This window comes from Trachemys scripta, chromosome 3 (genome assembly GCF_013100865.1).
Source record: "Trachemys scripta elegans isolate TJP31775 chromosome 3, CAS_Tse_1.0, whole genome shotgun sequence".
NCBI classification, from domain to species: Eukaryota; Metazoa; Chordata; order Testudines; family Emydidae; genus Trachemys; species Trachemys scripta.
Genome location: NC_048300.1, coordinates 61119400 through 61145739, shown reverse-complemented (window position 1 = coordinate 61145739; position 26340 = coordinate 61119400). Strand labels below are relative to the sequence as shown.

At 49.8% G+C, this 26340-nt stretch overlaps 1 protein-coding gene across 2 annotated transcripts in view; it reads right to left on the bottom strand.

The window, feature by feature from the left end:
- Nucleotides 1-26340, bottom strand: part of XPO5 (exportin 5) — a 36551-nt gene that overhangs the window by 5132 nt on the left and 5079 nt on the right. The window contains exons 1-22 of one of the 2 annotated variants that reach the window (XM_034764874.1): nt 25879-25937; nt 25005-25031; nt 24412-24597; nt 23542-23618; nt 22833-22932; nt 21529-21612; nt 20957-21082; nt 20611-20701; nt 19909-20037; nt 19016-19131; nt 17897-18052; nt 17116-17157; nt 16384-16473; nt 14390-14589; nt 13447-13546; nt 12240-12421; nt 6451-6551; nt 4457-4553; nt 3810-3946; nt 2823-2920; nt 1870-1916; nt 1147-1241 (exon numbers count right to left, since the gene is read on the bottom strand). In XM_034764874.1, the coding sequence (XP_034620765.1) occupies nt 1147-1241; nt 1870-1916; nt 2823-2920; nt 3810-3946; nt 4457-4553; nt 6451-6551; nt 12240-12421; nt 13447-13546; nt 14390-14589; nt 16384-16473; nt 17116-17157; nt 17897-18052; nt 19016-19131; nt 19909-20037; nt 20611-20701; nt 20957-21082; nt 21529-21612; nt 22833-22932; nt 23542-23618; nt 24412-24528 (2185 nt within the window). In that variant the 5' untranslated portion in view covers nt 24529-24597; nt 25005-25031; nt 25879-25937. Of the gene's footprint in view, nt 1-1146; nt 1242-1869; nt 1917-2822; nt 2921-3809; nt 3947-4456; nt 4554-6450; nt 6552-12239; nt 12422-13446; nt 13547-14389; nt 14590-16383; nt 16474-17115; nt 17158-17896; nt 18053-19015; nt 19132-19908; nt 20038-20610; nt 20702-20956; nt 21083-21528; nt 21613-22832; nt 22933-23541; nt 23619-24411; nt 24598-25004; nt 25032-25878; nt 25938-26340 lie in introns of those variants that run through there. The other variant, XM_034764873.1, reaches the window with a different exon arrangement.

The window sequence follows — 26340 nt, the reverse complement described above, 5'->3', positions numbered from 1 at the left end:
TATCATTTTTGTATCTGAAGTTATAAATATTGACTATGTCTCTGCATTTCAGATGTAGTTATACCTGGGGAATGCCGACTAGACAACGTGCTTTCATTCTGGACAGTGGGTGGGGAATGGGCCACTAGGAAAACAATATGCCTTAGGAGAAGCTTATCTCCCATCCGGGGAGCCTTTCTGAAAACGCTACCCCCCTCCCCCCCCGAGAAATGGCTGCTCTGACTCTACAAGGAGGGTGTTGCAGCTGTCACAGCAGCACAGCATGTAACTGCAGCTGGGTGTGTCCCTACTTGTATGTATGCCGGGGAAAGTGCAGGCTCAAGCCTGGAGGGCTTGTCACAGCAGTACAGTGAGAGAGGGAGCCCAGACTGGTGGATCAGGGGGCTCAGTGGCACCCCAGTTCCAGCTGGTACCCTGGGGGGAACCTGTCACAGGGTACATGACTGTCTCAGAAATCCTGAGCAATGCAGAGGGCACTGGAGCAAGTTTATTCAGTGCCAGGATCCTGGCTGGGGTGCACCAACCGATGGGGGTGAGGCTAATTAGGAAATGAATCACAAGGTCAGGCTCTCTGACATGGTGTAATTCTTATGTGGAAATAAATTTCCTCAAACTCTGCATTGGGGTGTTTGAAAGCCTGAGAGCTAACTAAAGGGAACTGCCAAGGAAAGAGAGAGATGTTCTCATCACATAGAAGGAGAAGTGATGTGATCACCGGCAGTAAGATGATGATCAGGCCAGGCCCCTGACTCTGCTCCTGGAGGCGCCAATGCATTCAGGCAAACGCCCCTGCCCCGATCCCACACACAAGGAAACATATCACATGTACTCCCTCAGACACCAATCAACAATTCAGCAAGATTCAAAGAGGGGCTGGACTCCTACATGGATACAAAGAATATTCAGAATTCTAATAGTTAATGCTAACAGAAAAATGTACTGGAAGGAAGATAAACCTCCTGCTTCAGGGTGTAAACTGATCTCAATTAGGGATTAGATGAGACCTTCATGGGGGCAGTTTATCACACATACGCCTTCCATTGCTGGCCACTACACCACAGATATGATGCAGTCTGGCAATCCCCGTGTTCCTGCCCAGGGCACGACTCTCCCTGTGACATTTTGCAACCAGTTTGTTTAACTTACTGATAAGATCCATGACTTCCCGGGTCAGCAACCTGACCAGCTGCTCCTCAAGCATCTCCTGGGACTCAGGGTTGTCATCTGCTGTGTCCTCCTCGCTGATAAGAAAAATAAAGAGGGGGGAAGTTTAGGGGAGCACTGAGAGACCAAGGAGGCTGCATCTTAGTATGCTAGCTTTACCCACATACATGGAGCGAACCACTCAGCTGGCCGGGCTTCTGGCCTGGATCACAGCCCAGATTAACAGAAGAGTGGAGGGCAGAAACTTCTCTCATGACCAAAGACTAACCGAGACCTTCACTCCCCCAGCAGAAGCTCAGCTCCACTGGAGACAGCATCACAGAGAAGCATCAAGAGGGGTGGTGTCTCCCTTTTCAGGGTATCTTCCCTCATAGCTCCGCAGGCTTGGAGGGAACAGTCACTCCACAGGCAGCTGCTCAACAGCTCACCCTCCCCACAGACTACAAGTCCAAGGAGCTGCAGACTCCAGCTCAAGGCCCAGCAGCACCACCTCCATTTTGATTCCCTTTCTGTGGGGCCGGGGTGGTGGTCTCCTGTGCTCCTATCCCAATCAGGAGGGCTGGACACGACTCTCTGGAGCTCATAGATATTGCTATTGGAGGATTACTCCCTTCCCCACTGCTGCCAGCTGGAGGCAAAAGGCCAGCTGAGAGTCCCACGCTGTGGTTCCCACCCCTTGCCTCCCTTTCAGTCCACGTCCCTTACCAAAGTATGCTCCGCTGGCTGATGACCTGCCATTTCTGGGACAGTCTCTGCAAAAACACCGGACAGGATTTAATAACCTCAAGGAGCCATCCCAGAAACACTGTACAGAGATCTGGACACCATTCACCAGACCACAGAGCCAACAGGGCAGGACTCTGGCCACCAGACATGGCTCTGTGAGGAACCTGGTCTGACTCAAAGGAACTTTAAATATATCTCTCTCAAAGCCCCCCCAGAACAGGGCAGGAGCCCAGGAAAAAACTCCTACTGCCGTGGTTCCCAGTCTTTTTCCCTGCATGAACCCATTTGCAGATGTATTGCTTCCCGCAACCACAGGCAGCATGGAGGACGCCATTTTCAAATGGCGTCCTCCGCACGGCAAGATCTTGCATGGAGTGCACATGTGAGGGCACGCTGTGCAGAGGATGCCATTTTTGCCCAGAGGACACCACTCTGTAGCACACTCGGGATTACCCAACCCCACCTGCTGATGGAGCAACCCCACTTGGGGAAAAACCCATTGTTTGGGAACCATAGGCCTAGTGATGGCTGGAAAGCTGGTGTAGCTGTGCTGGCTCTAGGAATTACAGAGCTACCCACCAGGAAAGGGAGAAGAAGGGACTGCAGACCCAGCATTGTTGAGGACCTAAGCCTACAGAGATTCAAATGACTGAAGACCACAGGGGGGGAGAGGGGGCTCACATCCCCAGGCCTGGAAATTCATAGCCAGGAACTCTAACACACCAGCACGGCGGGTGCAACTGGGCAAGACGATGTCTGGATTCCAGACTCCACACACTGAAGTGGCCAAAGTCAAATTTCTAGGCTCTGCTCCCTGTGTAATTGGGCTTTGCTAAGGGTGAGCTGGAGGGACGTCTCCACTCTGACACAGGAGCCCTGAGCCTTCCCAGTAGCCAGCTGCACCAAGTGACACTGAAAAAGCTGTTTCTTACCACGTGTAGATAGGTGAAGAGCGGGCCGAGCATGGGACAGAGAAGGGTTTCGTAGTGCTCCGAGGGGCAGGAGAGAACCAAGGGCTTCACAAACACACCTGCATGGGCTGGTTAAGGAAGTTATGCAGCACACAAGTGTCATGCCAGGGCAGGCTGCAGTGCACCAATACAGCTGATAACCATACAGCATGGAGACTGCAGGTCCCAGCATGCAGTGCTCCATCACTTACATGGAAGAGCCCCATGCATTCTGCTTCTTAGCTGAAACAGACTGACAACAACCAATGAACCATTCACACCAGACACATAACATCAGAGCAATGTTAGCGCTTGGAACAGTACCAGCATTTGAAGTCAGAGCACGAACTGCAAAGAGAGCAGCGCAGCAGGCTTCTTAAACCCACCTTCCCAGCAGTCCTGACCTGGGTCTTGGAGGCCCCACTTTTAGTGTGTGAAGGCATTCAACTGAGACTGCCCAGAAGGGGAACAATTAGTGCCACGTGGTGTGGTAGTTTTGTGATGTGGACAGCTGTGCCCTGGGAACTGAATCGAGCACCACAGCTCATTGTAGTCGTCAGTCGGAACCAGTCACCAGATTAACCTGTTTCCAACCTCCTGAGAAATCTAGCCCCCAAAGGTTGTTGTAGGTTGGACTTGTTGGCAGAGAGGCCCTCCATCTTGCATCTGCCCAGGGCAGTGCAACTTCTTTCTTTGCACACATAATCTGTGCTGACTTCACTCCTTGCAGTACCTTTCCATGTGCACCTGTTCACACTCCACTAAACAGAGCGGGACAGTCCTAGCCGCAACGTAAACGGGCAGGGGCAGGATTTACTTAATTTGATCTACCTTCCCTACTCCCTCCACTGGCTCAGTCTTGAAGAGGAGGAGGAGTGAATGTGAAGCCAGAGCAGTTTTGGAAAGGGAGCCTTCTACCACAGTCTGTAGTGGTTCCTGGGCTGGCTTCAGGTCACAGCCAAAGGATACGAAGCATGGGGCGCAGCCTGTAGTCGGGAATATTGTTGAGGTTAACGAAGGCTGAGTTGAGGAACTGGCTGGCGAGGCCGTCAACAGTGTAGAAGTCTTGCTGCATTGATGGGCCGGCATTACCCAGGATGTGGAAACTACAATGAAAAGCCAGGTATAAGTGAGCTAAGCTGCACAACAGATGCGATGCCTCTCATGGTAGCAAAGGCTGGACGGGTTCCACTCTGGAGATGTGTTCGCCTTGTGGCTATGTAAAGCCCATAGGAAGTTTCACTATGGGATCCCTCTCTCAGGAATGTGCAGAGGGACCATCCCTGAAGTATCTAAGCACAAACATTTCCAAGTGCTGATGTTACTAACCCTGAAATAGGACACAAGCAGCAAACTAGGTCAGGGTATTACAAGCTGACAGTGGAAGAGTTATCAGGAGACCCACCAGCCTGTGTTGCAAAACTGGCAGTTGCACTCCAGGTATGGTTGGTGGGTTACAGGAGCTCTGTGTAGTTCATCACTGCTCATGGTCACTTGAGTATTAGAAAAACCATAGTACACACACATGGAAAGCTGTGTCAGAATGCCATCCCCCCTCCCCAAGATGGTCCACTCCAGGTTACAGCTGATCAGTGACTGTGTGAGGGCGATCTTACCAATTGTCATAGAGGGTACAGAAGAAGCCCTGCATCCTTTCTAAGATGGTTTTGTAAACAGGAGAGTCATAAAGCTCCAGGAGAGGCTGAGGGAGGCCTGAGGGGAAAGAAATAGAATACATCAACCACAGACCACAAACCATCCTACAGCACCTTCACAGCAGCCCCAATTCAGCCAGGCCTGGCTGCTGGGAGAGCACCACGCGAGGTGCTCAGCAGGATCACGTGGAACCAAGCAGTGAGGCTAGGAGCCAGCCAGCCCATTTACAGCACCAATACCACACACCCAACAGAACCCCCACATCTGGACAACTGCTGACCTGGACGTACCCACTATATGCATGTGGCAGCTCTCTAAGCTTAGGGACATGCAGCAAAAGCGTGTGCAACTTCCAACAGCTCCGTTAGCCCCTCTTCACTGCTCCGGATAGGCTGACAGGGCCAGCCTTTCAAAGTAGGCCAGAAGAGAACCTGCCAGTTCTGCAAACCCTCTTCCAACAGCCCCCGTGGGCTCTGCAATAGTCACCTGCTGTCCTGGGGGCTGGCCAGACTCACCGGGTGCAAGTTGTTAGCACCACAGTAGCCTCTAGAGTCCCAGCAGGGCCCCAGTAGCCTAAGTCCTGTAACACATAGGAGGAGACAGTTCCTGCCTGAAGAGCTTTCAACCTAAAGAGAGGAAGGCTTATCCCTGTTTTACAGATGGGGAGCAGAGGCACAGGAAGATGAAGTGACCTGATGAGGTCACAGTGAGTTTGTGAGAGAATCAGAAATTGAACCCTGATCTCCCAAGTTCCAGCCAGTGCCTTAATCCCAAGACCATCCTTCCCTGGTTACACAGAATACTTCATTTATTCACATGCCTGATGCATCCCAAATCTATTGGATGAGGTTCTAAAAACCTACTTATAATTAGGGCCCTACCAAATTCATGGTCCATTTTGGTGAATTTCACAGTCATAGGATTTTAAAGATAGCTGAAATAATGAGATTTACTATTTAAATCTGAAATTTCGCAGTATTGTAATTGTAGGGGTCCTGACCCAAAAAGGAGTTGTTAGGGTGGGGGGTGAGGAGGTTGCAAGATTATTGTAGGGGGGGTTGCATTATTGTTACCCTTACTTCTGCACTGCTGCTGGTGGTGGCTCTCCTTTGGAGCTGGGCAGCTGGAGAGCAGTGGCTGCTGGCTGGGAGCCCGGCTCTGAAGGCAGAGCCGTCGCCAGCAGCAGCACAGAAGTAAGGATGGGATGGTGTGGCATTGCCACCCTTATTTCTGCGCTGCTGCCTGCAGAGCTGGGCCCTCAGTCAGCAGCCACTACTCTCCGGCCACCCAGCTCTGAAGGCAGCAATGCAAAAGTAAGGGGGAGTGGTATGGTACTGCCACCCTTATTTACTTCTGGCGGAGCACCTCCTTCAGAGCTGGGCACCCAGACAACAGCTGCCGCTCTCCAGCCGCCCAGCTCTGAAGGCAGCGCAGAAGTAAGAGTGGCAATACCCTAAAATAACCTTGTGATCTCCCTGCAACTCCCTTTTGGGTCAGGACCCCCAATTTGAGAATCGCTGGTCTCCCCCATGAAATCTGTATAGAATAGAGTAAAAGCACACAAAAGGCCAGATTTCACCATCCATGACACATTTTTCAGGGCTGTGAATTTGGTAGAGCCCTACCTATAATGACTAGAGACAAATGGCAGGGGCCAGACTTCTACTGAGGATGCCCAGATAGCAAGTTTCTGCTCCTATGGCAGGCAGTGTTACTGTGGAACAATGATCTAGTTATGGGAGCACACAGATCCAGATGTGTATACACAGAAAAACTAATGCAGCTTACGGACAGACACACGAGTAGCTCAGTCCCTCTTTTGGGAATGAGCTGCCAGGAAGCTGTGATTGCCCCCCCAAGCTGAGATAGGGAGATGGGGGTTTGTGCTACCACTCCCTGCCAGTGAACTGGGTAGGAGGGTTGATTCAGATAAAGAGGAGTTGGCTGTCTTTACCTAGGATGGCATTCTTCTCCACTTCCAGCATATCTAAAGCCTTTGCAAATGTTTCCCCCAGCTTAGCCACCATCTCTGGCATGTAGAGATTGTTGTGGGTCCTGAAAGAGAAGGGAGAGTAGTTTATAATCATGCAAGTCAAGCCCCTTTGCTGCTTTGCAGTGGGATCCTCCACCTTCAGCCCGTCAACAGCTCCTCTGTGGATGAGGAAGGTGAGACCAAGCACTTGTGCATGGGATCCCCCTTCTCCACCTGGGAAAATATCAGGGAAGCTCATCCCCCGGTGACATGGAGAGACTCCACCTCCTGTCCAGGAGTTCCCAGCTGGCCCCTCACATTCCCGTTCATCCCACCCTTTTCCAGCGCTGGCAGCAAAGACTCCCAACAATTCTCCAGTCGACACTGGCAACAGCTCATTAGCTTGGCCAGCGCGGCCAGAGAATATATTTAAAAACCCAACAGACATGAATTCTGTTTCCAGCAAGATCTTCTGCACCCAACGGCCCAGCAGAGGGAGAGGCTGTCCCCGCTCCGAAATACACACGCTGCACCTCAGGGATGGGTCACAGTCCCCAGAGTGGCAGGCGGCACTGGAGGAACTCTAGGGAGCACAACAGCCTAATATACATGTTACAAGTGGCAGTGTGGCAGAGACATGTGCCCCCTGGACAATGCATCCGGCAGGGAAGAGTTCTGCATAACCAGGATTTGGCCACTCACTGTCAGCTCTCTGTGATGGACTCCAATTCAGCCAAGGGTGGGTGGTTCTTTGCCATCCAGGCCAAAAAGGGTCCCTCACTAGCCAAAGTAATGATTCTCAGAGCTTGTCTCAGCAGGGGGTGTCTCTCTCACCTACCTCTCTCCTTTGAGACCTCAGACCTCCACTCTGGGCGTCGACAGCTGCACACAGCATAAATCCTGCAGCCAAACGGCCCAACAGCCTCCTCCAAAACTGCAATGCCATTGTACCTGCTGCTAGAGGTGATCAAGGGCAACTCAGTATCTCCCCCTAGAGCAGCGTTTCCCAAAGTGGGGTGCGCGCTCCCCTGGGGGGTGTGAAGGACTAGCTGGGGGCAGGGGGCACAGACAAGCCTCAACTGTTCTCCAGAGTCTCAGCTTTCTTTTTTTTAATTTTAAAATAAGTCTCTAGCTGCTATAGTCATGAAGAAAACCTTCAGAGAGATGACCCAAGTACAAAAGATGCAGCAATCTCTGCCTGAGTTTGCAGAGAGCCTGAAACAAAAACAGCTCTGAGGTGTGAACTACCCCATTCAGCTCAATGAGTGCTAACACACAGATGCCAGTGAGGTATTTTAGTTGTAACCATTATTAACTATTTCATTGTTCAAGCCATATAAAGGAGCAGAGGAAGTACATGAAGGTCTTCACAATCTACTGTGATTGACCACTCATTTTGGGTAGGCTTTTAACACCACGCAGTGGGGCAGAAAGGAGACCATGACTGGTTTTACTTCCCTGAAAGGGGACGTCGGGCTTATTTACATGAACAGCTAGTCCATGACAAGCTGAGGTGTAAATCTACCCCACAGTAGCCCACTGCACACTAATTACCCGTGTGGACCCTCCTGGCAGGCACTAAAAGTTCCCTGGTGTGCTTTGATCTATCCCAGTTTGAAATGGGAACAGACCAAAGTGCACCACAGAACTTTTACTGCTAACCAGCAGAGGTCGCACAGACATTTAGTGCGTGGCAGACTACTGCGGGCGAGACTTACACCAGTGCTTGCTGCAAATTATAGAAAAGCGTTCAGCTTGCAAAAAAAAATTGGGAAATGCTGCCTTACAGGCTCAGAGTGCTACGTACCCCTGTCGGAGGTTTACACAGAACCACTTATGCAGTGCCACGTGGCACAACCAGCCAAAGGAGCTTCATCATCTTTAAACAGTCACCTTGTGTGTGTCTCCAGCCTGTTTCATGCTAATAACAGCCGGAGCAAAGGGACGTGGTTGGATGCTGACTAAGCCACGTTGCAGCATTCCAAACTCAGGATTATGGAGCTGGCGGTTAGTCCTCCAGCAGGGCAGGTTTGGAACATTATGTTCTGAACAAAGAGGTTGTCTGGACAGTCCTGTGAGGATCAGAGTATCACATCTTGCAGGTCTCTGTCTTGGGTCCTATCTTAGAACATTTTCTTAAATTGGTAGTAGAGTTGCATGAGACATTGAGTTTAATGTCAGAAGAGATCACAAAATCATCTAGTCTGACCTCCGCTATAATCACAGGCAGAGGCACGAGCAGATGCTCAGTCATATAAAGGTCAAATCTCCCCTGGCTAACGGCTCAGCAAAGCTACAGCAGTAACTGAGGTTACACGAGGGGCCGATCTGCTGCTCCTCATGAAAGCACAGCCACCATGCATGGTGGAATTCAGCCACCGCGTACGGCAAGATCAACACTCTCAGCCCTACTTGTGACCAATGAGCATAATCGAGGGGGCAAAGAGGCCTTTAGGAAATTCAGCACCGAAGAAAAAACAGAAAATGGCATTCCCAATAGATATATTTATAATACAGGAAAGACCCACGGAAAGGATATGGCAGGGCATGGAGGCCGTGTTTTTAGAGAAACAGTTATAGCTCCGCTCAACAGGCAGGAAGTGTCTCCTGTGCGGAGACTAAATCTTCTGGGCCAGAGGATGGGACTTTCAGAGCCTCCCAGAAGTCCATATTGGAAAAAAGGGAGTTCCCCAGAGCATATTATATATAGCTGTATACCTGATCCACCATGGACACTGATGCTGTGTAAAAGCAGTATCTTGTCAAGATGGATTCAGAAAGAGCCCTGTGGTTGTGCAGGGCACATGATAAGCCTGTTTCTAATGCAACAGGAACAGATCCCAGGTATAAAAGATGCTGGGTGAGTCAGTCTGTGCAGCTGCTGAATTCAGGAAACTCCCCTTTCTCCAAAGGCAGAGATCGTGTCCACGGCCAGGGGGCACCATTATTCAGGCTCAAACCCAGGCAGGAAATAAAGTTAACCAGAAGCCAAAAGCAGATGGATAAACTGAAATATCAGAGGACAAGGGAAACGATTGGCAGACAAGCTGCAAGCGACAAGTAATTAATGGAGCAATTTCAAGCCCATTCAACAAATATTCACACAACCACCAAAACAGCGAAAGGCAAGTTAGGTCAGGCACAAAAGAACTTGGCCAGCTGAGGTTACATTACACTATCTATAACCCTCAACATGCACTTGGACTGCCTCAGAGGAGTTACCTATTTAGCGTATCAGCTCACTGGCCATCTCCCTAAGGGCATAGCCAAGACTGAGGAGCTATTCCACATATTACTTACCTTAGCGCAGACCTTGTGACTATTGTGTGTTTTCACAGCCTCTACTCCCATACATGGCACAAAGGACGAAGCAAGACACCCACAGAGGAGCGTAAACAACCATTTACACTGGAGAACAGTTCTGCTTCGAAGGAGCTTCTTTACTTACAGTTCAACTCAGCTGCTCAGGAGAATTTGTGTGGCTGCCTCCTACTGATCCAGTCGCTCTCAAGTCAGCCAATGCATCCTGCAAGAGTTCCCAGCCCCTAGCATAAGCCCTTCCTCCTCAGTGGCACATTAACCATGCAGGAGCTGACTGCTTCTCCCAGATAGCACCGTGCCAATAGGCCAACTATGAGCAATGATAGATCCCAACAATAAGGCAGCTATTGTCCCGATCCTGCAATCACCACTCCAGGTAGCCACGCTTTGCCCTTGCACTGTACCTCCCCACACAAGTCTTCTCCAGACCTCACAACCCCTCATGCCGTCCACATTAACAGGTACCCTAGGAGACGAGTGCAGGGGAAATACACACTGGGAGAGCAGAAACAACTCCAGAGAGAAACACAACACAAGCTCTACCCTTTCCTGGCAGCTCCAATTCTGCTTATATATAATTTTGCAAATCTAGAGCAATCACAGAGAAATCCCTGCATCCTGCAGGCTGAGGCTGCCATACCAAGTTGGACCTCACCTCCCGAGCTCAGCAAAGTAAGGTGCAAGGCAGGAGGCTGGTCACTTTCAATATCTCAACCATTCAGTTCTCCCAGGTGCAGCACCAGCGCTGAGAACTCCATTGGGAAAGGGAGGGGGCCTTTGAGGATCAAGTGCAAGCCACTGCAACACGTTATGATCTACTTCTCAGACATGCCTAAAACCAGTGGTCCCATCAGTATGCGGCAGAAAAGTCTTAATGGTAACACTGGTGCATCACCCCAGGAAACGGCATAGGCGCCACTTCCACACGCTGGAGAAAGAGCACTAGCAACAGAGTATAGTCTGTGCAAGTCCTGGAGCTTCTGCTTCTTTAGAAGCAGTACAATGGGAGTTTGCTGACATACAAGGGTGGAATTTAGTTTCCTAGGCTTGTCACGCAGGTATCCTAAAGCCTTTACTAAGTCCGAGCCTGGCACTGGCAGTGCAATGACTGTAAAGGTAAACAGCTCACTCAGCCTCGGCCACCAACCCTGCTCAAGGAGTGGGAATGCTCACTTGGACCCTGGTTTGCTGGATTTCAGAGCCGTGATGCCACATAAACAAACAATGACAAAGTGCTCAGCACCCAGGAAACTCCGCATGAGTCTCTCTCTGCCCAGAGAGCTCACAACCGGCACAAAGAACGGACCCAGGGGATCTTCCACCTTCACGAGTAAAGGGCAAATCTCATCCCTGCTGCATCGATAGCAACTAGATAGCTCAACACTGACAATGGGCGAACGTGCCCAGCCTACGCCTTGTAAAGAGGAATTTGCTTGAGTGGGCCAAGACTGGATGCACCTACCCCCCCCCCCCTTCACAATGGCAGCAGCACTGTCCTGATTTGGGCAGTGACTCATTTTTTAAGAACCTGGCTAGACAGTGCCCTACATGGGCCTCCCCCGCCCTAGAGCTGAGTGCTGAAAAGCTATGTGGTGATTAAACACGATACCCAGCTCCAGAAGGGGGAGGGGGGGACTGCCTCATACACTACACACATCACTGGCCAGCGCGAGGCTGAGAGCCAGCCCCAAGCCCAGCAATGCCTCCCTGTCGGCAGTCACCGAGAATCCACCAAGGGGTAGCTCAGAGAGCTATTACTCTCCTAACACTGCATCACCAGGTGAGGGAACGGCACAATTCAGAACTCCTCCTCCCACCCCAACCTGAACCACCTTCATCTCACCTCCACCCTGGCCAAGCTGCAGACACACGATGCAGACTCCCAGCGGGTACACCGAGAGGCGGCACTGCAGGGCACAGAAAGAGCCTTAGCGTGAGCCCCCATTGGTTTCAATGGCAGATCATGCTTCAGGCAGCCAGAATTCACACTCAGCAGTCAAAGAAGCTCAACTTAGTACTGAAGAGAGACCAAAGCAAACTCCCACTGGACGCCAGGAGAGCAGGCCCTGCTCTGGTGGTGACTGGAGAGGTGGCCTGGTGGGGGCTGAAGGCAGAGCAGAGATGTTAGTTGAGAAATACTTGGTTAGTCAGGGAGGCAGCTTTAGGTTGGACACATTTCCAGATGGAGGTGGGGGAGGCAACCCCAGCCTGAGCTCCCATTGGCTTCAATGGAATCTCATGGGCCAGGGCTGTGAGTGTGAAGAAGGCTCACTTTCCCCAGGCCCATTCCCCACTGAGAACAGTCGGGAACAGCACTGGTGCAGGTGCCCAAGCCTGTGCTCCCGTTGGCTTCAATGGGAGAACACGCTCAGAGCACACAACATTCATTGCAGGTTCACGTCAAGAGACTGTTTAGTCAGCATAACTGGTGTCACGTCAACTCGACCCACCTTATGAGAGCGAGCAAGTTGTCGAGAAGTTTCAGGACCTGCTCAGTGCAGGGGTTACGGTAGATCGGATTGCCGCTGGGCATGCACCCGATCACAAATCCTCCGGCCTTAGCCTCTTCCAGGGTAGTGGGCCAACGAGCCCGTTTCACAACTCCCAGAATGGTGTACACGCAAAAGCTTATCTACAGCAAAACAAAAGACATGGAGAGAACTCTTCTTAGCAAGGACGCAAGCAAAAGCAACAGAAGGCCAGAGAGAACCCTCTCCCCCTGGCCCTTCTCCTGGGGTGGCACTCCACTTGCCCAACCGTGAGGGCAGGCTGCCTCGGGGGAACGTGCCCATGAGAAGATCCCCCACACTATCCTGATACCTTCCAGGGTTTGCAATAACCCCTTGACATGCAGGAATAGCACAGGAGCTTATTACTGGACACAGTGTCAATGCAGAAGGTCTCGCTGGGTCCAAATGACCACGTGGGGCACCCTCTAAAAGGAAACATTTAAGTCATCACTGTCTCATCTCCCCGCACGCATCATGGACCAACCAGAAACTCCACGTTCCTGCAACTGCCTAAAACTGCATTAGCGTCTGTCACAAGCAGAGTCCTTACCATCGGCATTGCCACATCTGCCACAACCCTGAAGACAGCAACTACCAGTTTGCAGTGAGGACATCCTGCAGCTAGCAGCTCATACACCACGGTTCCCGGAGAGTATTTGAGTTACACTCCACGCCACGCAGCCTGTCTCATGCTTTCCAGAATGCTTCACTTGGGAATCGCAATTCACTGCGCCACATTACCCAAAACATCCAGCCTTAACCCAACTGCATCCACAAAACAGACTGCTCCAAACAGAGCCTGAGCTATGCCAGGCACAAAGGCTTATGAACTACCGCATGAGGAATACAGCAAGCCTCCTGCCTTGCAGGGTTACAGGATTCTATATATCACACAGGGATGGGGGAAACGGGAGACATGATCCTGCTTCTCTTACGTGACCCATGTCCACTGAGCTAGAGTCAGAAGCCATCCGCCATTCTGCAGTGTGAACGACGTAGTGATCTGGGTCCAACAAAAGGCGCATGTTTAGGACAGGTCTTGCACAAGGCCCTATTCAAGAGGCAGAATAGGTGAGCACGTGTAGAAGGCAGAGGAATTACTTGCCACTCTCCAAAGACCGAGCCTCCCCAGGTAATGGATACTCACTCTGGAGCGGTTCAGGCCACTGGGATCTTCTAAGACGGGATCAGCGATTTTGTTGTCAGCACCCACGTAGGAGATGAAAGCTTCAGGATCTGATAGGACTCTGAGGGGCAGAAACAAGCAAGCCTGGGATTATCAAAAGCACTGAGGACCTTTAAGCAGAGTCTGGCACCTGCAATAAATGCTGTCCCAGCACAGAGAGTCAAAAGTCCTATTCACCACAATCAGTCAATTCATCTTAAAGATGAACTCAAGGTGACTGCCCTGAACAACTGTGCTTAGCTTCCCCTTTCAGTTTAACGAAACTGACCCCCTCACTGTACACAAGGCCTCATCAATGCCAAGTGACCTGAGATCCCAGGCTGGTGGGACAGGCTGAGCTGAAGTCTGCTTCTCCGCATGGAGCTCTGCTGACTTGGCCCAGAATTGCAGAAGCCAGCCAACAAACCCTGCTCCGAATATTCCCATGCACAGTCCACCTGCAGCCCAGCACCTCTTTCAATTCAGTTCAGAAATATTCCAGAGAAGCACCTTTCAAAGCTCAGTAATTCTGCTTCTAGCTGCTGCGTAGCAGTTTTCGCAGGTGTTGGCAGAGGACAGCAGCTCTGCACACATGGCTTCTCCCGGAGGTCAGTGAAGGGGGTATTTTGACTCTCCTTTTTGCCAGAGGTTTGGAGAGTGCTGTGGCCCCATACCCCTTCCCAGCATGTGCTGTTTAGATATACTCCACGCCAAGCAGCTTTTCCACCTCCTGGGTTATTAGCAGGGACTCAAAGCATGGACAAATTTCTTAAGAGTGCAGAGGGCTTGTGGCTAGCAAACACAGGAGGCACAAAGCAATGCTCCTCTGGTGCACACATTCTCTAGAGGGAGGCACATACTAGCCCCCAGAATCTCTGCACCATCTTCAGCTCTAGCTCAGGAATGGTTAATGTGGACCTTGTACCTCTGCATCTCTTCAGAGAGCCACAGGTTGGCAACAGGAGACATGAGCTCCTCCAGGAAAACCTTCTGCCGCTGGTAGTCCTTGAACTGGTTGCTGATGAGGACCAGAGCCTCCATGAGAGCGCACTTCTCCATCTGCGTCAGGAGCAGCTCATTGGACAGCAGCTGCTTCACGTGGTTATACAGCATCTCAAAGTTAGGCTGGAACAAAGACCCAAGCAGGATATTGTCACTCACCCCCTGACTGGGTCTGCTGCACTCACTTTTGGGGGGTAGAGAGACTGGTATGTATTGTATTCCCACACACAAGATGCAGTCCCCCTCTCAAGGGCTCATCTCCCTGGCCCTGATCTTTCCAGCCTCTTCCTTAAGCCTGGCAGAGACTTGTTTCTACCCTGCTCCTCTATCTCCCTTCCTCCCACTAGGTACTCCAATGATCTCCACTGTCCATGGCAAATAATGTTTGAGATCAGGGTAGACACTGCTGCCTCAGCCAGCTGCACCATCACAGCGTGGTCTAAACCCCAAACTGCTCTAGTCCTTCAGGGATGGCAAGGAAGTCAGCTGGTCTCTAGGCACTCAAATATCAGAGTTCAGGACTTTACATCTCTCCGCTCCCACCCTTGAGAGTCTAACCAAGAAAACCTGATTGTCCAAGCTAATGGTCTATCCTCACTGCAGTGGTTCAGTTTTCGCTTGCCTAGTCTACTCATACGTCAAGCGTCAAGGAACAAGCATAGAAGCTTGTACAAGCATCAAGGAGCATTCATTACCTTTGGGATGGATGATGACAAACCCACTCTTTCTTGGCAGCTGTACTGAAATACAAGCTGGAATCCTAAACGACCCCAATTAGCACCTTCAAAGCAGCAGCTTGTGTTTTGCCACAACATGGAGACTAATCTGTAGCCACAAAGTGAGTGACAGCTGCTACGCCTCCAGCAACCGAAGGGATCCTCAAGAGGAGCAGAATGCCATCCATTATCCTTCAGGCCTCAACAGTTCCCTTCCTTAAACAGGTTGACAACACAATGTCCCTCTAACTACAGCTCCCCAGTACCCTAGCAATCAAATACCAGTGCTGCTGGAGCCAAGAGCCCAAACAGTTTGTGGGCTTGCTGATTTAGCAAAGCTAGTAGAAGAGACTGACCTGGTGGGATCAAGCAGAAAGAGCGACCAGTATTTATATTCTCTTCCACTCCCCCTAGACTAATCCAGAAAGCCAATATCCTCCCCAGCTCCTTGACATCACTTCTCCTGACCCACTTCTGATGCAAAAATCTAAGAGATCAGCCAGGGTGAATAGCTTCAACTAAGGGGACAACTGATATTACAATACATAAAATATAACAAATGTGCCTATAAAATGGTTATAGGCTTGTATATTCCCTTCCCCCACTTCAGAGATGTTGATCAGCATCTTGGATTGTAAATTGTGGGGCAGGGTCTGTGCCTTGCTATAGATCTGTACTGGGCCAAGCACAACAGGCTCCAGGTCCTGATCAGGGCCTCTAGGTCAGGGGTTCTCAAACTGGGGGTCGGCACCCCTCAAGGGGTCACGAGGTTATTACATGGGGGGTCGTGAGCTGTCAGCCTCCACCCCAAGCCCTGCTTTGCCTCCAGTATTTATAATGGTGTTAAAAATATAAAAAAGTGTTTTAATTTATAAGGGGGGGGGGTGTCGCACTCAGAGGCTTGCTATGTAAAAGGGGTCACCAGTACAAAAGTTTGAGAGCCATTGCTCTAGGTGCTACTGCAATATATTTAAAAATAAATAAAAAGTCAGTATCACTCGAGTGTTGAGAAAGAGAATAAGCCGCTTGGTTTTCTGTGCAGCAGAAATATCTCTGCTCTACAGTCAAATCCGAGTAAAAACAGGGAGAGTCTCCCTGGAAAAAAAAGAGATTGACACAGAGGAACTGAAGGTTCCCAATCCCCAGAAATGCAGCTGAAGATGGGGCAGTGGCGCCCTGGAACAGAATTGCATGTACATACCAGGACAAGCTGAGGGTAGTCCCGACACATCTTTATGATCGAGGAGCATGCATGTCTTCTCACATTCTTCACTGCCCGAGTTCTTGGGGCCTGGACCAACAAAATTCAGGGTCAAGCTACAAAACCTAGACAGACCCAAGGCCTCCCCATTAGCCAAATACATTAATGTAATTTTCTGAGCTGTGGAGACCAGGGGAAACTGACACTTCAACTCCTGCATTCCAAGAGTCCAGTTAACGGCCAATTCCCAGAGGAGTCACTGCAAGCCCAAGCCTCTGGGCTCCAATTCAATTCCTGGGATGAGAATGCAACTGATTTTTATCTATTGCGTTACGGTTCCCAGCATGCACCCAGGGGTAGCAGCCATACTAACACCAATCACAGCCACACACATGCCAACCACTGAAGGGGATGCGTGGTGGCTAGTGCGTGAAATTCACTCCCAAGTAGAGGTCTGCTGCACAAATACCCAAATAGCTATATCCTGGACTGTTTCATGGGGGTGAATTTCATCCTAAATGCCTCCCAAGCTTCCATCTGCCAAGGCTTATTGGCTTAGACCACGAAGAAGGGATTTAAGTGTCTAGGTATCCCCTTCTCAAGGACAAATCTGATTGAGAAGTTAGTTGCAGTGCAACTTTAGACCTGGTCTCAGGCATCAATATGCTCCTCAAAGAGGGCACACCTGATACAAGTACTATAGCATACTATGGCCAAGGAGTATGGACTTACCTTGCTCTCTTCTATAACTTCAAAAGTGACGGCGGTGAATAGCTGTGGGACAAGGGAAGAGTCAGTCAATCGCCAATATCTGGCATTCATTCTGGAATACTAGGCACAGGCTATTGGTGTGACTTCACCAAGCCAGTGGAAACACCTTTATTCAGGAAGAGTATGAGTTCCCAGTGCACTCAGGCCATGATATAAGAGAAGACTTTTATTGAGACAGAGTGTGTCATTTAGTGGTTGAAGTCCAGTACTGGAAATCGCAAAATGCAGGTTATATGACCCCTCCACTGATTCCCTGTCTTTGGGCAAGTTACTTCATTGCAGTGCCTCAGTTTTAATCCCATTTCTAACAGGAGGGATCATTCCTCTCCTAGGGGTCTCATGAGGATTAGTTAAAATATGTAAGGGCCATGTGGTACCAATACTCCACTCAGGCTATTTGGTCAAAGGGTAATCTACAACAGTGGCTCTCAACCTTCCCAGACTACTGTACCCGCTTCAGCAGTCTGATTGGTCTTGTGTAGCCCAAGTTTCACCTCATTTAAAAACTACTTGCTTACAAAACATAAAAATACAAAAGTGTCACAACACACTAGTACTGAAAAATTGCTTACTTTCTCATTTTGTCTGTATGAAATTGTAGTTTGTACTGACTTTGCTAGTGCTTTGTATGTAGCCTGTTGTAAAACTAGGCAAATATGTAAATGAGTTGACGTACCTCCTGGAAGACCTCTCCGTACTCCCATACCCTTGGTTGTCAACCACTGGTCTACAGGACACCTACCTTGGAGAGGACTTGGGGTAGATACTCTGGCCTGTAGGTGACAAAAGGGAAGAGTGCAGAGACATTGGTAAGCACACAGGACAAGATGAGAGGATCCTTTGTTTCAAAGTTCAGGACAAGCTGCAGCAGCTCTATGCCATCATTCACTGGGATCTCCTGCAAGAAGAAAAGGGGAGAGGGGAAAAGGAAAGAAAGCAACAGTCAGAGATGTGACATGTAGCCAACACTCCAATGTCTCCTCCCAGGGCCTGGCCAGGGAGCTGCTGTGTTGAACAGCACCCTTGGGTGAAGTCATCCCAAAGTGGGTTAAAAGCAGCAAAGCTCATTTTAACCTATGTGCACATTATGTGCAATTGCTGTTGCAAGAAAGAGGGAACAGACAGCATCACCATCTCTACGGATGTCTGGAAACAACCAGAGGTTCCAACTCTTACTGCCTGTCTACGGTGTCCACTTCCTCCCACCTCTTCCCTAGCTCTCCTTTTGCCTCCTGGCTAACAAGTTTCAGGCTTACCCAGCCAGCACAAAACAACCCTTGCAATTCTTTGCTGTGACCAGAATGACATGCCCAAGCAGCCCAATCCTGATTAAAAACTGGCCAGATCCTAAATGGCAAATAAAGATAGTGCACTGTGCTTGTGATTTTCCTGCTAATGCACTGCAAATGGCAGAGAGAAGCTGCATTTTTCTCATCTTTTGCTGTTCAATTCTCTCTTCCACTGTGTGTGTAAGTTTGCCTCAAAAAACACAAGCTGATTTGAACAAAACCTGAGAGCTACCACTTAAAACAGACTCTTTCTCCCAACAATAGTGGCTGCTCTAAAGAGATCACCTGGGACCCTAATCACTGCACTGGCTCCTCACTGAATAGCGTCCAGATCGAAAGCACTTTTATGATGTTCAAAGCCCACCGTGGAACTGGCCCTACCTACCAAAAAGATCACCATTCCCCAATGCAACTATGACCTCCCCTGACAGCTGGAGTTTCAGCACTATTGTATTTTGTTGCTGCAAGCTAGCATTTTTGCGACCTATTATCTGAAAGGCAATGCAGCCAGCAAACTCCCATGTCAACCCGATGCATAGAAACCAGGCAAACAGAAGTTAGAGGGTATGTACTTCCTTATCCAGTGTCCGGAACATCTGACTGATGACACTCTCCGAGAAGAAGGTCATAGCATCCCACTGTACAAAGGAAGGAGAGAAGATGGAGCAGAGACCTTCCCCAGTCTTAGCTGTGAATGGAGAGAAGAGAAGAGAAAATTGGAGCACCTGTGACACTAGAGAAGTCTAGCTTCCCCTTTCCTCCCAAGCACAATGCCAGCTTGGAAAGTCCTCTGCAAAGTCCCTCACGGAAACCTTGCTGGACATTTGAACCACCCACTCATGAGTGCTCCTATCCTTTCCCTCTATTCCCTTTGCCACTAGGGAGAAGGTTTCCGGCAGGCAAGCATGGGAGGTAGGTACTAAATGGTGTCCAAAGGCTGTTTGCTTTGTCATTGAGGTGGAGGCTCCTGGATCACAAACAACATCCCTGAGATATAAGAGGAAGTGATTTCAACAAACCACAGCAGAAGGGAAAACAAAGGAAGGGTCTCACTTAAATGGGATTTTAAAGGCAGCAAGTGGCCTGTGTGGAGGAGGAGCAATGTGAGTGACAAAGCCCTTTGCGAGGCAGATACGTTTGGATTTCTCAGGACAAAGATTGGCTCACTTTACAGGAAGGACAAATCCAGTTAAGTCTGGCCTTTCGGTTTGAAATTGTTTTCATGGGAAAGATCCAAGTGAGAGGAACTGGGGGAAGGAAGGCGCTTTCCTGCCAGTCAAAAGCTCTGGACCAGTGGCTGTTTAAGTAGGCAGCGAGGGATTTTTCCTGCAGAGACCTTGGAAAGCCTGACTTGGAACCTGGTTGATTTTAAGAGGTGTGGCTTCAAAAGACACACACAGAAGCTCGTTTTGGGCTCCAGCAGGAGGCTGAGCCTCTCGTCTTTCCTGCTTTTCAGGCAACTTACAGTTCATGGGTCCAATATCAACAGGAGCTGCCAGCTGGTACTTCAGCCACTCCCCAGCCATCTGGAAGCCAGTCCTTGGGTCCAGGCGACACGCCATCCTCATGACTTCTCCCTGCTGGGCACGGAAAGCTGCCAAGGGAATTGGATATGAGGAGTCAGGTTCAGATATTGGAAATGGCTCCCCTTCAGTGTCGCTCTTCACCTTTCCACAGCTGGGAACATCTGCGGCTGCTACTTTGGCAGCGGAGTTCTGCAGAGCGAGCTCAAATACCCTGGTAGTAGACTAGCTTGTAGTACAGCATGGGAGCCTTCCAGCTTTGCTTTGAGAAATAAGATTAAATTCTTTAGCTAAACTCTCTTTTTAGGATCCTTGCCTCCAGGTCTGGTTCCTGTCCAAGTCCTGGAGTACAGCGAGTTTCATTCCCCTTGCTACCCCGGATGACTGACTGAGGAAGCATATACCTCAGACACTGAGTAATGCAGGCTCAGCAAACCTGCCATAAGAGAATGCCAAGAAGTTCACGAGGCACAAGGCAAGCAGCAGAGCTGGAGCAGCAATGTGAGCAATTGAAGCTCATTGCTGAGCTGAGAGGGTGGGCGCTAAGCTAGGCCAGGAACCGCCAGCCCTGTGAGAGCGAGGGGAAGCCTGCAAACCTCAGACAGAGGTAGCAGGCCTTGCTGGGAGGCCCGTGGAGGACTTACAGTTGAAGAAGGCATTGAAGTCCTCATCACTGTCGAAGTCAAAGCGAGAGTATTCACAACTAGGGCTGTCTGTTTTAGAGGGGAAGCCCACCTGGAAATAGAAGGGATGTGGTGAGGGAGCGAGTGGTGCAATCACCCACCTCTGCCTGAGCACCAGCTCCAAGGGGACTCACACTAAGGGAAGAACTGAAGAACTGTAATCTTCAGGTAAGGACTGCTACCCTGCAGCCTGGAGATGATGCTCTACACTGCTGTGTCAAAAACCCAGCTTCTCCACTGTTACCACTATGAAACATTCACCGAGGCACCACCAGCTCACACCCAGCAGAACAGAGCTCCTCCATACCTTCACTAGGTTAGTCATAGATGCACGAAGGTACTTTGGGATCATAGCTAACAGCAGAGGGTCACGGGACAGGATTTCATGTCGAAAGAGGGCTCCCCAGGTGATCTGAGTGGAAGAGCGCAGGAACTGTTGGGAAAAGAAGAAAGAACAAAAGTTTCAACAGGGTTGTACTCTCTGGTGCAGAAGCCTGAACCTTTGCGCTAAAAGGGGAATGGCAAGCTACAATGACTCCCTAATTCAGGCCACGCACTTTCCAGGCCCAGCCAAAACTGCCAAGCTACTCTGGCAAATGGGAAAGAGTCTCCCACCAAGCAAATACCAGGGTTTGCTCCAGTCTCTGAACCCTGTGCTCTCCATGCTGCGTGGGCTTTATAGGACACTGGATGGCAATGCAGCACCAACCACATCGCCTTCCACATCCTCAGAGGAGAAAATGGTTGAAAAATGGCAGATGGCTCTCGAAAACATAACTGACATGAGCTGATTTCCTCTGCAGCAGAAGTGACACGGCCTTCTACGTTGTGGTTTAACTACACACACTGCACTCAGAGCCCCCTCTCCCTTTCCCCTACCTGGCTGGGATGGGTTGTGAAAGCTAGAAACGAGTCCAGGTATTTCCCAAGGTTGGCTGGTGTGTCCACGTCAGAATCCGAGCCCTGTTAACGGAAGGATGAGTAATTTCAGACAACGCTTCAGCAGTAGAGTGGAGGAGCCGGGTGGCAGCGCCACTTGGAAACCAGGAGCACAATGTGCTGGGGACAGAAAAGCCAGCGCATAATGGCTGAAAAAGTTCTGAAACTGCTGCCGCTCCAGAGCATCAAGTTCCCATTACCTGCCCTGGAGTTGCCAAAGGAGACAACGGCCACACTCAGGAGAAAAGGATGGACTAGCTTGGAAAAAGTTATAACCACTCCACAACACCCAATCCATCATGAGGTATTGACTGGGGGGGGGCCGGGATGACCTGACTACCCCAGAAATGGAGGGAAAAAAGAGACCAGAGATGTAGCAGTTCTTAAAAAAAGCATCAGTATTTACTTCACCTACACATACATTCAACAGCTTTCAGTCTCATTGCCCCAGAAGTGTCTCATGTTCAGTGTGCCTCCCTCCCCGCTTCCTGGGAAGTCCAAGATTTCCCTAGGGAGACAGCCCCCAGGCTTTGTGCCCCAAATTCAGAAACTTCTTTTCAAGGTGCTGCTTCTCCTCACTTTGGCAGTACTCTTTGACCTAGTGCTGTCTTGAGTGCTCCCTTCTCTGGGGCTGTTCTTCCCAGGATTTCCTTAGCAGCACACCTTTCTGTGGGGTTGCCTGTCACTCTGCCATCCCTGAACTGAGCTGAGCCTGTATCATAAAGGGCCACAGGCCCTTGCCACTCACAGCAGGCTTGGCTAAGGATTAATAGCCAAGGCTTTTTTCCACCATAACAGTGAGTGAAGTCACCTTAGCTTGAAGTAGTCAAACCTCCTAGAGCCGCTTCTTGTTAAGTCTATCTTCTCAAGTGGTTTAGGATTTTCCTTCCTCCCCAGCTCCCCATGAGTTTACTGTCACACCAGTTCTCTGTTGCCAGCTGACCTGGTCTTTTCACAAACAACATCTTTCAGCAAGCCAGCTCCCTTATCAAATGACAGCTCTCGTTACATCCCCTCTTTGGTGTAGTCGGTGGAAGATCCAAAGTTCCCAGCACACCCCTAGAGGATTTGGCAGCAAACATGTGCCAGGTTTCACTGCACGCAAGGCCCTTTCTATTCCCTCCACTTTTAGAGGAAAGAACTGGAGCTGTCCACATCAGTGGAATCATGGTTTCCATATCCCCAATCATTCCCCTGAAAGACAGTCTTGTCAGGACGGCTTCCAGTGTTTGCAGAGGACTCACCACTAATGCACACAGCTGACTGCCCAAAGCACACAAGACCTGGCAAAGTCTCTTCAAGAAAACATAATGCTTCTCTACCAGGCCTTCACCATCTGCTGTCCTGGGAGGGAGAAGGGAAAGGGCAGGTCAGGATTACATACCCGGTAGTTAAGTTGGGAAGACAATTTGACATCAGCATGGTTGGGTTCCCTTCCCCATTACTGAAATTATTGGTATGAGGAGATCCAGTTTTAAGATTAGAAATATTTCTAGTCTAAACCCTTTGGACCTTCTCCCAATATCTCTTGATCAATCTCAGGCGAAAAGAGAACATTTCAGGAAGTTGGGAGTTACTCTGAGCAGCTTCTTTTGAAGTTATGGGTCTTAGGAAAATGGTTGGCTTTTCAAGTTTGGGAAAAGTAACACTTTCTACCCTCTCCTAACCCAATGCCAGCTTGCTGCCATCAGGCCAGACTGGATCTGCATGCTGCCTATACTCAGGATCTGTGCACAGCAGTAGTTCGATAAACAGCACTCGATGGTACAAGGCTAAGAACGCTATCCACACCTGAGCGACGGCCATGATGGGAACAGGTGCTGAGGTAATTTCCAAGAGACCAGTTTTAGTTTTACAGCTTGGGGCGGGGAGGTACTTATTAATACAGGCCAGCCACAGCCAGTTTCCACTTAAGACCATGATGTGCTCCCATAGCAGCTGGATGGTACTCACTGCGCAGCAGAAAGTATGTAGTGCATGGCAACATCTCCAAACAAGACCATAAGGGGCTTCCGATCCTCCAGCTTCCCCTAGACAAAAAGCAAAGTAAACACTGGTCAAAACACATGACCACACCTCATCCCACCAGCGAGAGGGAGCTGGCAGATCACTAGCTGTGCTATCATTTGGGGACTTGCATTCCACCACTGAGCAGAACAAAATGCAACAAGAAACTAAAGAACTCTTGGAGAATCAGGTAGTTTTCTCCAGTAACCCCACTGGGAGCCTTAAACCAAAATCTGGTCCTTATAGGCCTATTTCTTCTTCCATTGCATATTGGCTTCTTGCTGCAGGGCAGCTGGACTGGTTTGTTATTGTAGGGTTGCTTGTGAGCACTGCGCTACTGATCTGGGATAAACATACCCTGGATGGGCATGGCAGCAGAACATAGAGGGCACACCTCTATGGTGCTGTTTCAGAGAAACTTTACTGTGCATCAGAAATCTCACTAGGTTCTTACAGCTAGATGGCAATACCCCAACACTCCTCTGCGGCAGAGAGCACTGCGGACAGCAGGGGTTAGGAATGAGTTAATGTTATTTGTTCAAGCAGAGATTTCAAGCTTCAAAGCTGTATGGAAGGGCGGACAGAGAAAACAGGGCCTGGGTGAGTTCCAGAAACTGCTCTGTCCATTGTCCTGGGGAACCATCCACCCTAAAGTCACTCAGGCATCTGGGCAGCCAAAGAGGCAGGTAACTTGATTCCTTAGATAAAGGAGTGACATTACCATCGCTCAACTTGATAAACTAAGAATAAACCCAGGGAGCGGAGGGGAATGCGGAGGGCAGGAGGGGTAAGGGAGGCTCGGGAGGAGAAACTCACTTTCCTGCTGACAGCGATCAGAAGACACTCTGCTGCTCCCACTTGGAGCTCGGGTTCATTCAGGAGCAAGCACAGCATCTCCAGGAGCTTGCAGTTATCTGCTGTGATGTGGCTCATGGCCACCCAGTCAATGTAGCCTGCCAGGGTGTTCAGTGCTGCTATCCCAACGCGGCAGTTTGCCTGGGCCTGCAAACAGACCATAGCCAACAGTTCAGAGCCAGAAAGAATTTATATGGAAACAATCTCAGTGCAGAGCTTTGCCTCTGGCCCAGATGCAGGGAAACCCATATCTCAGCCACAGCTGACTTCTCCATGTTGGAGCTGCACATGCATTATACGATAGCAACTACTTTCTGAAGTGCCCTTCTCCAGGAAAGTAACTGCGGTGGCAGTGGTTAGGGGAAGTGGGGCAAAGTCCTTAGGCTAACAATGTCAGGGCTGCTTGAAATGAGCAGTTTCCTCCTTTCCAGATAGTAAGGTAATTAACCAAAGTATAAACTGCAACTTGGTGGCTGGTGACAAGCTACAGCATGGAAACCTGAGTCTGGCTCCAAACAGCCTCAGTCTGCACTGCCTCCCCAGGCCGTACTCACCTTTGGTTCCTGAGCCAGGTCAGTCTTCTGAAAAGAGAACAAGAGACAGTAAGTGAGCTGCTGTGGTGCACATCTCCTCCCATCCACTGCTGGGCAGTCCTTGGCTCATTCAAGAGGGTGCAGCCCGGAGAAGCCTCAGTGAATAGATGCCCGGTGAAAGAGGCTGCTCAGGAAAATGCCCCAGCCATCGCTACTTCTTCCCCAGGACTTTCCACTGGAAGTTAAGCCACAGATTCTCTCCTCTGAAAGAAGATGTTCCACGTGGCAGATTCCTCTGAATGTGTGTACGTGGGTTCCAATACTTCCTTGAAACTTCCAGGGAAGAGGCCTTTGCTGTCCTTTTAAAGCATCTTACGTTCAAGGATCACAACCTCTGGGAAGCGTTAGTGGCCTCATTCTAATGAAACTAATGCTTAGAAGTGACTTGACCAAGACCACAAAGCAAGGCAGTGGCAGAGCTAGCAATGGAACCCAGGAGTCCTGACTTACAGTCCCCAGCTCTAACGGCTTAACAGCAACAACGCACTGTGTGTGCCATCTTATTGCCTAAATTATGCAACAGCAGAGTCTGATCTGAGCAGATGCTCTGTTTTTCTGCATGCAAGGAAATTGCAAGCATCCCTTTCTGCTGCAAGGTTTTGCTTTGGAAACGCCATTCTGTCAACATTTACAGTGCAATGACTCAAGTCACTAGGTGTACCCCAAATACTTAAGTACAGACCCACCACACCACAGCTGAATATCTAAGAACACTGCAGAGTACAGCACCCACGCCTGGAAATTCCCTCCCTCTCAATCCCGTGTGCACACTGGTAGCAGGACACCCAACCCTCAGTATTCACCCTGTCCACAAAGAGCTCAAAGATCTGCTAACCTGTGGAGTGGTGAGTGCATCTCGCTCCTGGGGTGCTCCCACCTGGCCAAGCAGAAGGATTCCACCATTAGCAGAAGAAACCACACTTCAGAGTCTCAGCATCGTAATTCAGACCTCAGCTGGAAATGTATTCAACTGAACTACGAAACGCAACAAGGTTTCCTACCCACCATGGGTCAGCCGTAAATGGCACAAAGAAATACACAGTTCTATGTAATTGTCTATGCCAGTGACTCTGAACCTTTCCAGACTACTGTACCCCTTGCAGGAGTCTGACTTGTCTTGCGTACTCCCAAGTTTCACCTCACTTAAAAACTACTTGCTTACAAAATCAGACATAAAAATACAAGTGTCCCAGCACACTAGTACTGAAAAATTGCTTACTTTCCAATTTTTACCATATCATTATAAAATAAATCAATTGGAATATAAATATTGTACTTACATTTCAGTGTATAGTAT